Source organism: Lytechinus pictus, chromosome 15, assembly GCF_037042905.1.
Source record: "Lytechinus pictus isolate F3 Inbred chromosome 15, Lp3.0, whole genome shotgun sequence".
NCBI lineage: Eukaryota > Metazoa > Echinodermata > Echinoidea > Temnopleuroida > Toxopneustidae > Lytechinus > Lytechinus pictus.
The window spans coordinates 30,040,257-30,057,063 of record NC_087259.1 but is presented as its reverse complement, the minus strand read 5'-3'; the positions used below and the strand labels follow the sequence as shown (position 1 = coordinate 30,057,063).

The 16,807-nt window shown below is 38.5% G+C and overlaps 1 protein-coding gene across 1 annotated transcript; it reads left to right on the top strand.

Annotated features, from left to right (window-relative positions):
• Positions 1-1,305: 1,305 nt before the first annotated feature.
• LOC129278074 (monocarboxylate transporter 13-like) lies at positions 1,306-16,202 on the top strand. Its single transcript, XM_054914289.2, has 5 exons — positions 1,306-1,772; positions 11,105-11,248; positions 12,115-13,077; positions 13,525-13,773; positions 14,261-16,202. The coding sequence occupies exons 1-5, from the start codon at positions 1,463-1,465 to the stop codon at positions 14,410-14,412; spliced, it is 1,818 nt and encodes a 605-aa protein (XP_054770264.2). The 5' UTR covers positions 1,306-1,462; the 3' UTR covers positions 14,413-16,202.
• Positions 16,203-16,807: the final 605 nt, after the last annotated feature.

Sequence of the window (16,807 nt, the reverse complement as noted above, 5' to 3'; positions counted from 1 at the left end):
GCATGGAGCGGTGGGGTTGGCAACTGATGTCCCCTCCACCCCCAGCCCAGAGCTCCCCCCCCCCCAAAAAAAAAAAAAAAAAAAAAAAAAAAAACACCCAGTTTTCATTGAAATATTTCATTGCTTTCATCAAAATTTCATTTTATAATAACTTCAATTAATTCTCACGCTAAACAAATTAAAAAAATAAAGATCTTTGAATAACTCTCTTTTTCTCGCAAGTTAGTCGATATAAAGTGCCCCGTATCAAAACGCGGTCATAATTTATTTTCACATCTCCCCGCGGATCTCCAAGGTTCATCATCGCTGTGATCTGAATAAAATCGCCTGTCCCTGGCACTATATACCCCTGAATTCAGACTTTAAAATATTCTAGATAGGCCTTATCATGATATTATATCCATCATAATTGGCCTTAATTTGTCAGATATGGAGGCAATAAATCCCCCTCGATATGCATCCATCGTGAATGTGCCCTGGTTCCATAGACAGAAAGGAAGTCATTCTAGGTGCGCAATAGTGTGATTAGCATAACAATGCAAGATAACATTATTAGCAAATGAATAATGTTGACGTCACCCTACGCACGATGAATATTCATGAGGCAGGTACAGAAAACGGGCCTAATGAATTATGCATGAAACGGGAGAGGTGCTCACGAAATCTGCTTCCTTGATGCGTTGACGATCGGGTTTGCATCCCGATCTGGGAAGATGTCGAGATCTCGCATTCGTTAGAGAGGGCGAGAATTGAACTCATATTTTTTTAGGCATAGGAACTCTCTCGAATTAGAGAAAATTGGGGACTTTATGAAGAACTCGCATTCAGTGGCGTACCTAGGATTTTCCAGAGGGGGGGGGGGAAATCCGTCCACCGAAATGAAAAAAAAAAGGTCTTCAACCGCAAGTAAAGGACATTTCGCACCAGAAAAAAATTGACAAGCAAAAAAAAAAAAAAATTCAAAGGAGGGGCCCACTTAGCTCGTCAGGGATCAGTTTTGACTCGTCAGGGGGGCAGAGATACGTCCCTTGCATGTGTTGTGACTCGTCAGGGGGGCAGTCTGCCCCCTGCCCCCCCCCCCCCTTAGGTACGCTAATGCTCGCATTGTAAGAACATTCGATGAATTTTGCCATTTAATTTTCTCATCATATACTTCTTTTAAGATGAAGCTTTTTTGTATTATCTACTCCTTATTTATGTCAGCATCTAGTATCTTTCTTTAATATTGTTCCTTTCTTCAGTTCGTTGTAAACTTTTCGATCTTTGTTTATTCTATTAAAATGTAAGCAAACTTTCTTTAGGAGTGGACAAAACCTTGGGGCGTTCAGGGGTTCAGAAGGTCGCCACACAATGCACAACACGTACCGTACTAAGAAAACCGAACGTCGTTGAATGAAAGATTTGTACCGGAACTTGAATAGAAGTCCACTTTCACTGCCATGGTATAAGCTGTCGTTTCAAAATGAAGGCGTCAAATGCTGACACTCAACAACAAGGGAATGTCAAAGAAAATACAAAGGAATCTTCACAAAATCGTAAAAAGGAAGATGGTGGAGCGAATCTACTTTCGATACGAGATACGAACCCAGAAGCTCCTGATGGAGGGTGGGGATGGATGGTGGTATTAGGAGCGTTTATCAACGGGTTAGTGTCGGCAGGATTCACGTCTCTGATCAGTGTCTTGTACGTAGAATGGATCAAATATTTTGATGTTAGTGCAGGCGAGTTGAGTTGGATTGGGTTTCTGTTCCCCGGGACTGCTGGTTTTGTCAGTAAGTTATTTCTCGAGTTTTTATTATATTTTTGTTTTGTATAATATCCCCTTCGTCTGACCAGGTCTGACACTTTCTAAAGTTGCAATCATTATTTTAGAATTGGCCCTCCGTTTTCGACATTCTCCTTTTTACACTTTTGTTCTTCGTAATGTTGGTCGACTATTATTATTCTACTTGGAAATTCATTGTTTACCTGGAGGCCTGTATGGTTTGACTCCATATACATTTACCATTTACCAATTAAGTTGGGGGCCGGGGGGGGGGCTTCCATTTGACGAGTATATACCAGGCGCCGCTGACTAAAGAAACGCGTATCTCTTTTTCAATATTAGGCATGTTACGTACATGTAGTATAAGGGTGTCAAAAGCACCAAAATATACTGAAAAAGGGTCTATATATTTCGCTAGGAAAGCTACGTGTTTACGAACAAATTTGCAAGGGTATAAAACAAAATCAATTGATTTATAAAGGATGTACTCTTTGCCCCCAACACTACGTGTCCAGAGACCGATTTGAGCGAGGTGGGGCAGGACTAAACCCAAAGGTAACAGAGAAAAAACTCGTTTAGGGGGTGTTTAAAAATAATTTGGTCACGCATGTGTAAATTGGTCATAAACCAGGCCAGCTTGGCGTTATACCAGCAAAATAGTTGTCCTGTCCAGTTCAGGTGCAGTTATCATAACCAGAAAATGTTTCAACAATCGTGTAATACTGTAAAGTAATAGTTTTACATGTCTTGGGGAGTGGTAGATGATGACCTTTTTATTTTAATTTACTTTTTTTTTGGCTTCACAAAATGTAGCTCCTATACTTCCGCGCCTTTTGAATCCCGGATCCGCCACAACCACTATACTATATTGCAAGCAAAATGTATAACATAATAGCCTTGTAATATAGTAGCCTACATAATGTTAAATCATGTGACATGTTATTTTTCCGGATGATTATCATAGACATCATATTTCCTGATTCAGTAACAAGAAAATCTCTTGTAGGAGAAGTACCATAATTCTGGTTTCTATTTACAACACAATAGACTAGATCTTGTACATGGACTCATTAACGCATACCATAATAGCAAAATCGTTTCCTTGTTTTTTCCTCATTCTTGGCAATGAAGTCGTTTCAAGGTTGGTGAATGGCGGGGAGTGAAACTTGAGACCATGATGAGAATTCCATGATGTAGAAGTTGATGGTATCCGAATGCGATAATGTTGGAAACTAATGTTTCCCAAAATGCATTTTATGTTAAAGGGTGAGGGTCGCATTTATAGGAGACATTTTGGAGGCTATTTCAAATAATTTTATTTAAAGACCCCCATTCCGTTATCTAAGGCCTGCTCTCTTTATTGACCCCCATTTTGTGTTTCAGTTCTTCTACTAAAAAATCCCATTTCCATGATTTTTCTTTTTGTTTGTTTTTGGTTTTTTGGGGCTGATTATCGAAAATGGAATAAATGCATTTGAATATGATTATCAAATTGGCATAGAAACAGAGCTAGGAATTGGAGTCTTGTAATAGCTCTTCGGGGCAGGGGTAGTGCAAGTGTATTTTGATATGGAGGGTGGAGGTCTGGGCGTCAATACAATCTTCTTATTATGTGAACCCGGGTATGTGACTCAGACATTTGCTTCTTTTATGATCTTCTGTCTTTTTCATCCTTTCTTCCTCTTCTCTTTTATCTTAAATCTCCCTTTCTTTCACTACTTGACACGTCATGGGGGCGCAGTTGCCCCTGCTCCCTGTAGCGCCGCCCCAGCGTGCATGGGATGGAATTTGTACGTAGAGTTGGCACTTTAAATCCTTAAAGGGGAATCCAACCCAAATAAAAACATGTTTTTATAAGGAAAAGAAAAATCAGACAAGCTGATAGGTGAAAGTTTGAACAATATTGGTCAAACAACAAGAAAGTTATGAATTTTCAAAAGTTGTAAATATTGGTAATCGCTATACCCATGGAGACTTCAAATTGGCCGCATATGGGATGTCATAGTGATGCAAGGCAAGGACTACTCTTCCATGTACTCCAATACATATTATGGCTAAAATGTCATTTTTCCCAAAAGTTTAATTTCAAATTATATTTTTCTTTCATGAGGACATAAAACAATATACTACCTGGGTTATATTTAGATTACTGCCCCAGGGGAATGGATACTTAGGAGAAAACCACAAATCCCTGATAATAAAGTACATGGCCTATGGGAAAGTTGTCCTTGCCCCTTGTCATAATTTACTTTCTCAGTTGCCAATTTGAAATCTACATAGTAATAGTGATCTCAATTTTAAAGCAGCTATAACTTTCTTATTTCTTGTCCGATTTCTTTCAAACTTTCACCATTCTGTTTAATTTATTTTGCTCCTTCCCAACACAACATTTTATGGCCAAGGCTGGATTCCCCTTTAAGTTTCCGGTCACAAGGTTTTCTACACAGACCGTGCACATGACATCTCCTTGTGTGAAGAGGGGGAGGGGCACTCATTTTTTCATAAACAATAAACAATTTGGGAGGTATCCCCCCTCGGCTATAATTATGCATCACATGAAATCTCATCAAAGCACATCAGTGAATTCTTAACTTCCATCTTTCGAAGAAATCTCACATAACCAGACACAGATAGGTAATAATCTTGAATATAATTTTTGTACAGGGATACTTGAAATATGTTTTGTTTTTTGTATTTCAAAATGTACAAAACAAACTGTAATTGTTGAAAATGGAAATAAACGAAATGAACAAATGAAATGAGAGTAGGTACATTGTACACCGAAGTCAAATAAAAAGAATGAAACCTCGAACTAGCAGGGTGATGCGAGTCCTCCCATCTTTACCCTTCGATTCGTAAAGTTTGCAATGGAAAAAAAAGTATATGACCACGAATGTTTCATTTAGCGCTTTGTCTATATATCCTTGATCGACCTGCATACGAACTAGACTACAGTTTCCATGGCAATGATATTCCCCCATAACTGACAAGTTCATATTTGTTCACCTCCACACCTGTTAAACCGATCTACATCTATTCTCTACCGTGGTGAGGAGACCCCAGTTACACAAAACATAGAGATGCTTCGTTCAGTTGATTCCTATGATTGAATGCATAATAATGATCAGTGTAATTGGTCATAATTTGAAGCTTATGATCGATTGCCAATGTTCGTGTAACAGTTACAGGACACTTGTGTTTTTATTCTTCCATGCATAACTCTCCGTGGCCTACTTAAGTTCTGGGTGTACTATTCCCTGTCCTGAGCCAGTTTTATATTCCCTCCCTGAGTTTTTGTTCACAATGCAATATGACACACAATATAATAGTGTCGTTTATCATAATTTATATGGCATTATAGACAATACAAAATTCACGATTGGGACCAGAAAATATGATACGAAGTGATAAAAATATAAGCTTCCCTTGCTACACATCTCTTCAAGTTGCTTTTAAGAAGTATATAAAGGAATGGGAATAACCGTTTTGCAAGTCTTCTTATATGTCTATAGAAAATTATTAACCCTAAAATGACTGGGGGGGGGGGCATGATGCCTTCCTCGACGCTTCGCGCGATATTTCCGGAACGCAAAAGATAGCCCCGCAAAATTTTATTACTTTTTTCTTTGAAGTCTCACGCAACTTTTGAGACCAAATTCGCGACATACAGGTATAGCATCGCGATGCTATGTGACTTTTTTATTAGACAATGTCATGCCGAAAATGGCTCATTTTTATACTTTGTGTACAAAGTATAAGGTAGATGAAATTCATAAAAGGGTTATTTTTCGTTCTAATTGGTCTGCTTAATTAATTTAGGGTTTAATTTAGTTGTTAAATGGTCTGTAATAATTTCCATTGAAAAAAACAATAAAAAACAAAAGATGAAAAAACAAAGAAATTCATAAGAAATTCCAAAAACAAAGAAATACATAAGGAAAAAAATTGGCTTTCTCAATTTTCTTTGTGGAAACCTTTAAATTAGATTATAAAGATGACATCTGGAAAAGAAGAACAAATTTTGAAGTGAAATTCGGTGTTGAATATGCAAATATTTTTTCACGAATAAATTATTTTCCGAATTTTCTTTTTATACTGGCTTGTAGTTTATGTGGTGAAAAATGTGCTTGCCAAATTTTGGCGCGATTGCGCGAACGGCGGCCGAGATCAGAAGGGGGCCATCACCCCCCCCCCATCCTCAATACATCTCAAATAGCCTAGTCCTTTTTTACCTTACAGCTTACAGGCCTTGGAATTTAGATATTGTTTCACTCAAATCATGACTGCAAAATAAGTTTAACATGTGTAATAGAAGTCAACAAAGTTGACAATAGATAACTTGTTGATTAAAATTTGTGTCATTCATCAAAAAATTGTAGAAAAACATATCAAGTAAAGATATTCACAAAGCATTGTCTCCTGCGACAATTGCTCCGGGGTTTATTTCGTCTGAGGGTTCTTATGTTAGGTTTAGGTCCGGTTTAGGTTCAGCCTGAGGGTCGAAGTTAGTCATTCAATATAGTGTGTGGAATTTATAGCGGAGCAAATTATTGTCGCCGGAGCAAATGTAATCATGGTAATGAAACCGTCTTGTATACAGAGTACTCGCTACTTTTTGCGCGCATTTTTTTTAAGGCTTGGAGGTGGAGTCCTAGAATACCCCAAAATCTCAATAATGTGGTGATTTTTTTTGTCCCCAGTAAATCATCATTATGCATTAATTCGCCATAGTTCATCCTACTCAGGGTATGTCTCTCTTGGGGGGGGGGGTCTGGGTCGGATGTAACGGAGGTAGAAGAGGATTCCTGACATGTTTTTTTCTTCTGAAATATAGCGCCAGGAAGCGGAACTGACTTGGTATTCATGGTCTTATAATTAAATCTCAAGAGAATGATAACAAAACAAGTTAGATTGGAAATGGGCATTGCAGGAATATTGGTCAAGGGTGATTGAGTGAAAGAAACACAGAAGATTGTGCTATTTTCTTATTGGTTATACATGCATGTTCTAAATTTGTGTATTGTATTCTAACATATTTTATCAACAGTTTATGATTACGAACCGATTCAAGATTAGTGGACCCCCCTCATTTCCATTTATGATCAATATTATACTGTTTTTTTTTTGTTTTACGAAGTAAGAATGCTCGTCTGTAAAATTGTATTTGATTTGTATTATGTTTTGAATGGAAATGGAATAAAGAATTGAATTGAATTGAAGATTCAATGTTTTTTTTTTCAGAAAACAAAATTATCAAGATGAACAGCAATGGGCATATAAGAATAATAAATGGTAAACATCGTAAATGAAACGCAGCTTGTGAAGAACTGGTCCCTGATTTACAAATAAACAATCAAAACAACGAAACTACACATAATCATGGAATGATATTCAGTTTGGAAGAGAGAGAATAGGGAAATGGTGAATAACATGAAATAAAAATAGATATGAATGGTATGAATATATAATATTTGATTTATTTCAAGGCCCATGATAAATTGATATACCGAATTAAAATATATGCGTGACAATTTTGAAAAAGGAAAGAATTCAGTGGAGTAGAAGTAATAATATGGAATCTCGGGAAAGATGTTTGAAGCAGATTAGGCATCCGCTATATAATTAGCTTTATCTGTGTTAGGCCTATATCATGAATAAGAGAATGTGAATTTGTAGTTAGAAATATGAATATAGGGATGAGATAGTGAAATGAAATCATGACTATGATCGAAAATCGGGTTAAACATGATTATGCATTTTGTCTTTTTTTTAATTGTCATGTGATATCTAAACTTACGGGGAAATACCGTTCTTTTATGAAATGATGCTTTGCTTCAATTCTTCAAAAGTATTATTCTAAAAAAATCAAAGCCTTCAAGACGGAGAAAATTACAGACATGACATAATAGAATAAGTTCTTTTTGTCATTTTATTATCATCATCTACTATCTCGCGACTACAGGGGTATATAATATTCAGTAATATCGTCACCTCGGCCGTAGCCGAGTGGTCTAAAGCGCCTGGCTATACATGGAAATCCCGGGGTTTGATTCCTGGCCACGGTACCAATGCACTTTAATTCTGCATTCAAATGAAAATGCTTTAAGCATTGTTGGTAACTGGGTGTGCACTTGTTAAAAAATGAGCAGTGGTGGATCAAAATTTTATTCGAGGAGGGAGCCCCAAAGGGGCAAATTTTCCATTTTGATAAGATTGCTATCTTCAGTCTTACCCCCAACCCACTCCCTCCCTTTGACGCCTAGGGGGGGGGGGGGGGTGGTCAGATATTCGTACTCATGTTTCTATTGGTGTTTTTTAAGTCTTCCCTGGTTCTGCCACTTCCAAATGGCGTCTTTCGGACGGAGACATTATGTTCCGGACTTGTGATACTCTCCATCGCTACTCACCTATCAAAACATAACATAATTACAGCATTATCTTCAACATCTTTATTATCAACGTCGCGTGTCGAATGTCCAATTCGTCTTAATGTCTCTGATCATTATCATCATCACTACCACCAATCAAATGTCATAGTGGTGTTTTAATGTCACCATAATCACTACTGCCGCTGGGGGAGCAAATGGTACGTATAAGATACCCTGCATTTTAAGATCCCTTTTCTTTCCAAATTTGGGGAAATTGTCCCCGTGATGAGTGTTGATAACCTTTTTTATTGCTTGTCATTTTTGTCTCACCTGCGAAGCAGAGTGAGACTGTAGGCGCCGCTTTTCCGACGGCGCGGCGGCGCACAGTGGGCCGGGGCGAAACAAAAGTGCGCCAAAAGTCATTTTGGGCAATTTCAGATTTTTAATTTTTATCATGCCCAGCTGAAAGACAACACTTTGAAGAATACTTCAGCAAAATATTTCATTCGGGAATTTGCATAAAGGTTTTTAATTTCCTACCTCAAATCGTAAAATGTGACATTTTGCGAAATGCCGTGCATTCGACAACCTAGTTGAAAAACAGGCCATTTTACAGGAGGTTTTTCATGTAGGAATCTGAAATGGCACCCACATAATCCTGATATATTCTTTTTTCGTGTGAAAGGGTTCAAATTAGATAAAAGACACATTTCAGGAGGTTTATAGGATAATTGTTCCTTGAAATAGGATGATAATCCATGTTTTTTGCATTTACATTAGAAACGTTTGGATTTCCGTGGATTTCCGTTTAAATTATATCATCATCATTTTGCTAAATGTCTAAGCGTTAAGGCAATACCAAATTTAGCTGCCCGTTTTTGCCCGTTTTCATGTTAGAGCCGATTTTACTTGACACAACACCCCCAAAACCTGTTCAAAAACGGTAATTTTATACCGCGCAGTCATCGCAGCGCACCGTGTGGGGTGTACATTGCCGTTCATTTTTGCACGGCGAGGACGATTCCCCTTCCATTTCATGAAAATGACATGAATTCCGGGCTTAATGCAAACAAAATAAAGGTTGATCACGCATATTAGGGCTACCCGCCCCTCTTCCAGAGATAAAAGTTACTTGTAGAATAATTTCAGCCATAAACCCTCCTCATAGGAAAACATTCGTGGTGTTATATACTCCGCGTCTTACCCAAGTCTACGCCGCTTGATAAAGCACGGTTAATATTTTTCAGATTTTTAAGTATTTTTTTAATCTAATGATCATTTTGATGCCATAAAATTATTTTGAGGATCTCATCCACACTTTTTTGGCATGTGAGACGCATAAACCGACATTCACTCTGGTCAATCTTAAAGTAACACATAACACAAAGTTTATATACTACACATTGTTTAGCGTAATTTGTCTTTTCACAGATAGGTTTTAAGTAGCCAATCAACATTTGGTATCAAAGTGACGTCATATCGGCTTTAAATAATGTTCAGTCGATTCTACGCCCAAAATTACATGTTACAGTAAAAATATAACACGGAATATAATTTTGGCGCACTTTCAACTCATTCTGGCCCACTGTGCGGCGGCGGCGTCAACACCAAATCTTAACCTAAGGTTAAGTTTTTGAAATGACAGCATAACTTAGAAAGTGTATGGACCTAGTTCATGAAACTTAGCCATAAGGTTAATCATGTATTACTGAACATCCTGCCTTAGTTCCAGGTCACATGACCAAGGTCAAAGGTCATTTAGGGTCAATGAACTTAGACCATGTTGGGGGAATCAACATCAAAATCTTAACCTAAGGTTAAGTTTTTGAAATGTTATCATAACTTCGAAAATATATGGACCTAGTTCATGAAACTTGTACATAGCTTAATCAAGTATTACTGAACATCCTGCCTGAGTTTCACGTCACATGACCAAGGTGAAAAGTCATTTAGGATCAATGAACTTTGGCCAAATTGGGGGATATCTGTTGAATTACCATCATAACTTTGAAAGTTTATAGATCTGATTCATGGAACTTGGACATAAGAGTAATCAAGTATTACTGAACATCCTGCCTGAGTTTCACGTCACATGACCAAGGTGAAAAGTCATTTAGGATCAATGAACTTTGGCCAAATTGGGGGATATCTGTTGAATTACCATCATAACTTTAAAAGTTTATGGATCTGATTCATGAAACTTGGACATACTAGTAATCAAGTATATCACTGAACATCCTGTGCGAATTTCAGGTCACATGACCAACGTCAAAGGTCAATGAACTTTGGCCATAATGGGGGTATCTGTTGAATTACCATCATATCTCTGTAAGTGTATTGGTCTAGTTTATAAAATGTTTACATAAGAGTAACCAAGTATCACTGAACATCTTGTGCGAGTTTCAGGTCACATGACCACGGTCAAAGGTCAATGGACTTTAGCCATGTTTGGGGTATTTGTTGAATTACCATCATAACTCTGTAAGTATATTGGTCTAGTTCATAAAACTTGTACATAAGAGTCGTCAAGTATCACTGAACATCTCATGCGAGTTTCAGGTCAAAGGTCATTTAAGGTCATTGAACTTTGGCCATTTTAGAGGTAATTATTAGATTGCTGTCAAAACTTTCAAAATCCATAGATATAGTGTATAAAATGGGGATATAGGGGTAATCAAGTATCACTGACAAGTTTTAGGTCACATGATCAAGGTCAAATATCAATGAACGTAGTATTGTATCATTATATGAATGGTGTTTTTTGTGAATAATTATAGTTTTCAAAGTCAGCACTGCTGCTATATTGAATCGCGTGATGCAGGTGAGACCGCCAGAGGCATTCCACTTGTTGGTTTTAAGTGACACCACCTCCTCCCCGGCGGCTGTCGTCACAATTCTATTTTGTTTTTTTCGAATAATGTCATATTTATGCATTTCTGTTTCTATATCTTATTCGTCTTTCCATATACAGGTATTGTCATTGGAAAGATTTGGACTACTTTCGGAGTCCGGAGCGCGGCGATTGTAGGATCCATTCTGGCCTCAGCGGGATGTTTAGGAGGGGCATTTTCCACTAAACCATTCCATATAGCAATCAGTATTGGATTAGTATCAGGTAGGTGGAAGAAGATGGGAAACATAGATATAAACCTCTTTCGTAAAGAACCTTTGATTAAGTTGCCATTATTGTATGTTCTGCTGCGATAAAGCCCTTTTGTCTTTTCTACCAAAATTGCTGCTTTCTTGCAAGTTGTACATAAAACGGTCACCTTTATTCCCTTAATAATGATTCAGTTCATGTCAACATGGGAAATTTTGGGAAAAATTTCAAATTCTCAACCGTCTGTCATACAAGGTTCGATCTCAATTTCTGCCCTGATCTGACATTTCTCTTACCAATTACAAGGGATTCGAGAGGGTGTTCGGTTTCGATGAAGTCATTACTTGCTGTGACTTAGCATTTTGTATAAAATATGATTCCATGGATTATAATGACTATAAATAAATAAAGCTGTAAAAGTTAAAGCATTTACACTTTCATTTCGTGCAGAAAATGAAACAAATTTTGTCATGTTGATAAGTCAATACGTTAAAAAAACTGCCAATATTTGAGTGGACATTGTAATGTTATGTACGGAAAAGATGGTCGACGGCACACCTGATGGGGGCCGTTTCATAAAGCTGTTCGTAAGTTAAGAGCGACTTTAAGAATGACTGGTAATCCTTTCTTGTGGTAAATGGTATATTCATTTGCGATGGTTTAGCGCGTAAGAAAGGTTCACCAGTCGTTCTTAAAGTCGTTCTTATCTTACGAACAGCTTTATGAAACGGCCCCCTGGGCAATTTTCTTTAGCCCTCGATCTGGGAGTGATAAAATACATCTTTATAGCAATATCACCTTCATCTTTTCTCTATGCTTGCTCCTAATAGGGAATCTCAAATCAATTATTTCCATCTTACATTTCCCCGTCTTGCATTCAGGTCTAGGAGTTGGTCTATGTTTCATCTCGGCAGTGAACATGGTGGCGGTCTACTTCAACAAGCGATTCGGTATGGCCAACGGCATTATGTTCATCGGAACCAGTCTGAGTCAGATCGGGGTTCCACCCCTTACCCGTTTCCTGGTGTCCCAGTACGGCTGGCGAGGTACCTTACAGATCATCAGTGCTATTATGTGCCACAGCATCGCTGCCTCCTGTCTTCTTAGACCACTGAAAACCACGAGGAAGAAAAAGTGCATTGTGAAGTCCGTGTCTGGAGAGAGCGACAACAAAGCCTTTGAGACGAACGAAGTTGTTGAACTTGAGGCACTGCCGTCACTCTCGACGCCGTTAGGCACACCCGTTATCCAACGACGACGCAAGATCATTGTAGATAGTGATCTCGATGGAGTGAATAGAAGTATACGAGGAAAGGGTTTGTTGATGAAACCTGACAACCTTGGGCACCATCTGAAAGCATCCCCACTAGAACTGGAACGACGTTTAGAGAAGTTGACACTGCCATCCGCACAGGACAACCGTGACCTTAATTCTGACCGTGTTCCTGCCGATATTCCTAAGATCAGAATTGACGATTTTGATAAAATAGTTACTACGTCTGACAAGTTTGGGAAATATGGAAAAGAGGATACCACGAATGATAAAACGGGAAGTAACGCAGATGATGAGGCCGAAAGAAAGGGTTGTTCGGGTCATCTTTGCAAAACCCTTGCAGACATGTTTGGAATTACTCTCTTCAGGAACGAACCCCTTTCAATCTTGCAGAATATATCATCTACGGTAGTCATGATAGCGACATTCATGCCCGTAGCTCATGTCATGGCCATGGCAACGGATCGTGGTATGTCAGTCAGCAATGCCGCTGCTCTTCTATCCGTGCTCGGGGTTGGTGGAACGGCTGGACGCATTTTATCTGGTGTCATCGTGGACAAGAAACTAATAGGTAGGTCCGTGATCATAAAGGTGACCAAACATGTTCAAGGTGTACTGGGGTTTTCTTTCTCTTCCCTTTCTTGCTAGCTGTCCTTTGTACATTCTTTTCTTTTTGGTCCTGTTGAAGATATATAGTTTAGATTGGGTCATGCTGCATTTGCATGAAACCCACGATTTTCACTAATGTTGGAAGTCAGTCAATACCTGTTTGTTGAGAATTACTGATTAAGATGTGAGATCTGGAATCTCGAACTCGAATTTTCTCTTGAAATTGTTAATTGGGACATAGCTGAATAGAATCAAAGACAGCAGTATCGAAATATGGTTTCATTTAGTACGTTTGATTTACACAGTGGCAAAAACTGAGGAATTGGGTGGGTTTTTAAAAAGTATTATTGGGGGCAAATTTAAACGTGTTTTTGAACTTTTGCATATTTTTATTCGTTTTTATAACCAGGTCCCCACTCCTATATGAGCCTACTCAATGTCCTAACTGCTATTCCCATTGCCATCCTACCGTCCGTTGCCTCTAACTTTCCTCATGCCGCCGCAACCATCTTCTTCACTGGCCTCGGGATCGGATCAACAATCGTCATCCGTATCGTCCAAGCTAAGAAAGTAGTCTCGCCGCCCTTCATGAGCGATAACGTGCGCATTGTCGTCATGTCCACGGGATTTGGTATGACCATCGGTGCAGTTGTATCAGGTATTGATATTACAGGTTATGTTGTCTAATTAGGCGTTGCAAGAAACTTACATCTTCAATTACTAGTCAAGCGTGAGTCCCAGAATGAAGCATAATCTGGCGTTGCAAGGAAGTTGGAATTGAGCTCAAAATCAACTACAATTTTATTTTTATTTAGTCAAAGGAATTGCGCTAGATTTTGAATTGAACGAAAGTTTCTTGCAAGCCCCGTTTTTCTTTCAATGACGATTATCAGTCACATGATTGTTTCACATCTTTAACTTAGTCGTGATCACGAAGTCTCGAGGTCTAGCAAATCAGTTTGTGAACAAACTTCAACAAAAGACTGATAGTTTATGGTATTACTGAATTATTTCCTGAAGTATATCGCGTTTTTGCTTCAAATAATATCTTTCACAAGATTCCAGGATTACATGATAATTGGATATTCTGTTGCCATTGCTGAAAGTTCAATATCAAAGATGATGTATTTCTTCTTTTCTTGCAGGATGGTTGACTGACCTGACCGGAAGTTATTCCATGTCATTTTACACCTCTGCTGACATCCTTCTATTCGGAGCTGCCATCAATCTGACCTTGTCTGTAGTCACACGAATGAGGAGAAAGAAACAAAACAACCGGAAAAAAGATCCGAGTTAACCTTCCCATAACCAAGACATTATCATGGTTGGACTCTCTTGTCTTCCTGTAGGCAATTTGCCTGTCGCGGTTAATGTGCAAATGGGTTTGAAAAATGTGTCAACATGCAAATCCCGGAACTGCGATCAAAGTTTAATTTGCCGCCAAAACGTAGGAGGCGCGTGACGCTGGCATATGCCGTGATTGGTCACGTGGTTTTACGATATAATGGATGAATAAGATTGTCATGACTATTTGGTCACTTCACATACTAAGAATTGTTCTGGGATTTCAAGTAATTGTTTGATTAATAAAACTAAAACATTAATGAGGCATCAGGATTGTTAGTTCTTATGGCTAGGTATTGTCGACGCCGAGAACAGGTTGATCATCGCGTCTGACCGTAAATGACGAGACATATAAGAGAAGGCTGGGTACCAGTAATGATGAATCTCAGTAGTGACATGTTGACTTTCTGTAACAGTTTCCATCGCATGATAAGAATCAGAGGCCTTTTGCTTCTCAGCCAATCAAAAAGGGATTTTATTGAAGCTGTCATGAGCTGACAATTAAATACGTTATGAGAACCTGTCATGACACAGTCTTCCCGAGACAGGATTAGTGACAAATAATTTGGAAAAATTAATATTTAACAATATCTGGGGACTTGTCGGACGTTTCATACAACGAATCATGTTCTATCAGACGGTTGCCATAGTAAAATAGTGGTCGCGTCGTGGTCTAGTGGTTCTGACTCTTGCCTTTCAAACAGAGGGTCGTGGATTCGAATCCTAGCCATGGCGTGGTTTCCTTCAGCAAGAAATTTATCCACACTGTGCTGCACTCGACCCAGGTGAGGATTCCTTGAATGCTTGAGCGCCTAGGCAGCCCAGCTAAAGCCGGGGTAATAATAGCAGGGCCCGCTGAGAGAACAGTTTTCAGAACTGAAGTGGCTACCCTGGGTTAATATACCGCTATTATTATTATTTTTATTATCAGTAAAGTGCCTCTCAGCCAATCAAAATCAAGTAAAGTTGACAGATCCGACAACTTATCGGACACAAATGTTGATGAAACGCTCCCCAGATAGTGGCGCAATTGGCAAAGAAGTATGTAAATGGGTAATTGACGGTAGAGTGAAGCATTAATTGTTGTTTGAAGATATGCCATTAAAGCAAATTATTGCTGCTAAGATTTAGAGATGTTTATTTGCTTTTCTGGGAAAATATTCCATTTATTTTTAATTGATATCACATAAAAATGGTCCGCGAGTGGTTTTGAAAATTGGAGGCTGAGCATTGATCTGAAAAGTATAAATGGATAGAATTTTAACGTTTTTGTATTTTGTTTACCGAAAAAATACACCCCTCCCCCCCCCCCCCCCCCGTTCAGTTGCCCCTGTGACGAATGCAGTATTTTGAAAACCAACTTCCATGTATATTCTTTATTCTATAGTTTTGTATGTATAGAATTAGAAAACAAATTTTCGCTGATGATATGTCAAGTTCTGTTCATTATTCGTACTTGATGAAACAAATTTCTTTGCGCAATTTATATAGCCTTTTGATGATTGAATGTTCTTGGATATTGAATGGATTAGGATGAAAATACATCAATAGAAGACGACGGCTTGAGATGAGGCAGAAGAGAAAGAAAGGAAGTGACAAATACTTAATTATTTGTTTTATATTGGTTATTTAGCTCCTGAAAATGTATTGATATTCACCCTGCTATATAGGTTTCTTCAGTCGTTATGAAATTAGTGCTATCTATAAACTGTTTCAGAAACATAACCATTATCATTCATATAATTATTTTCTCTTTGTATCGTTATTTTGAGTGTGGAATATTGCTGCATGCAAATCAGGCTGTGGGGATACTGTGAATTTAACATACCGGGCTCGTTGCAGAAAGGGTTGCAATCAATCGCAGCTTAATTTTGTGCCAATCAAATGCGTGTATTTAGAACATGCCCTTGATTTTTTTTTTCAGTGCGATTAAACGCAGCTCTTTCAACGACGAGCCCCATCAGGGATGGCGTCGAGACCACAGTTTGCCGCCCTCGCCCTTTGCCCGAGTCACGTGTATTTTAAAACTGGCGTAAATTACGGGGGGATGGGGGGATATATCCCCCCACTTTTCGAGGAGGGGGGGATGGCCTGTACAAACACCCCCCCCCCCACTTTTTAAGAAAGAAATGAAAAAAAAGTCACAAGAGATAATTGTTTTATTGGTGAAGATTCTTCCTGAAATACCGCTTAACAAATAAAACAATATTATTGAATCATAAAATGCAAATAAAGAGCCAGTTCACCATTTCCAAACGAAATACTTATGTCCTTATTATAACATTGAAGAGAAACTCCCGTTTCTTCCAATTTTATCAATGTTGGGGTCTTTGGGAAGGGATTAAGAA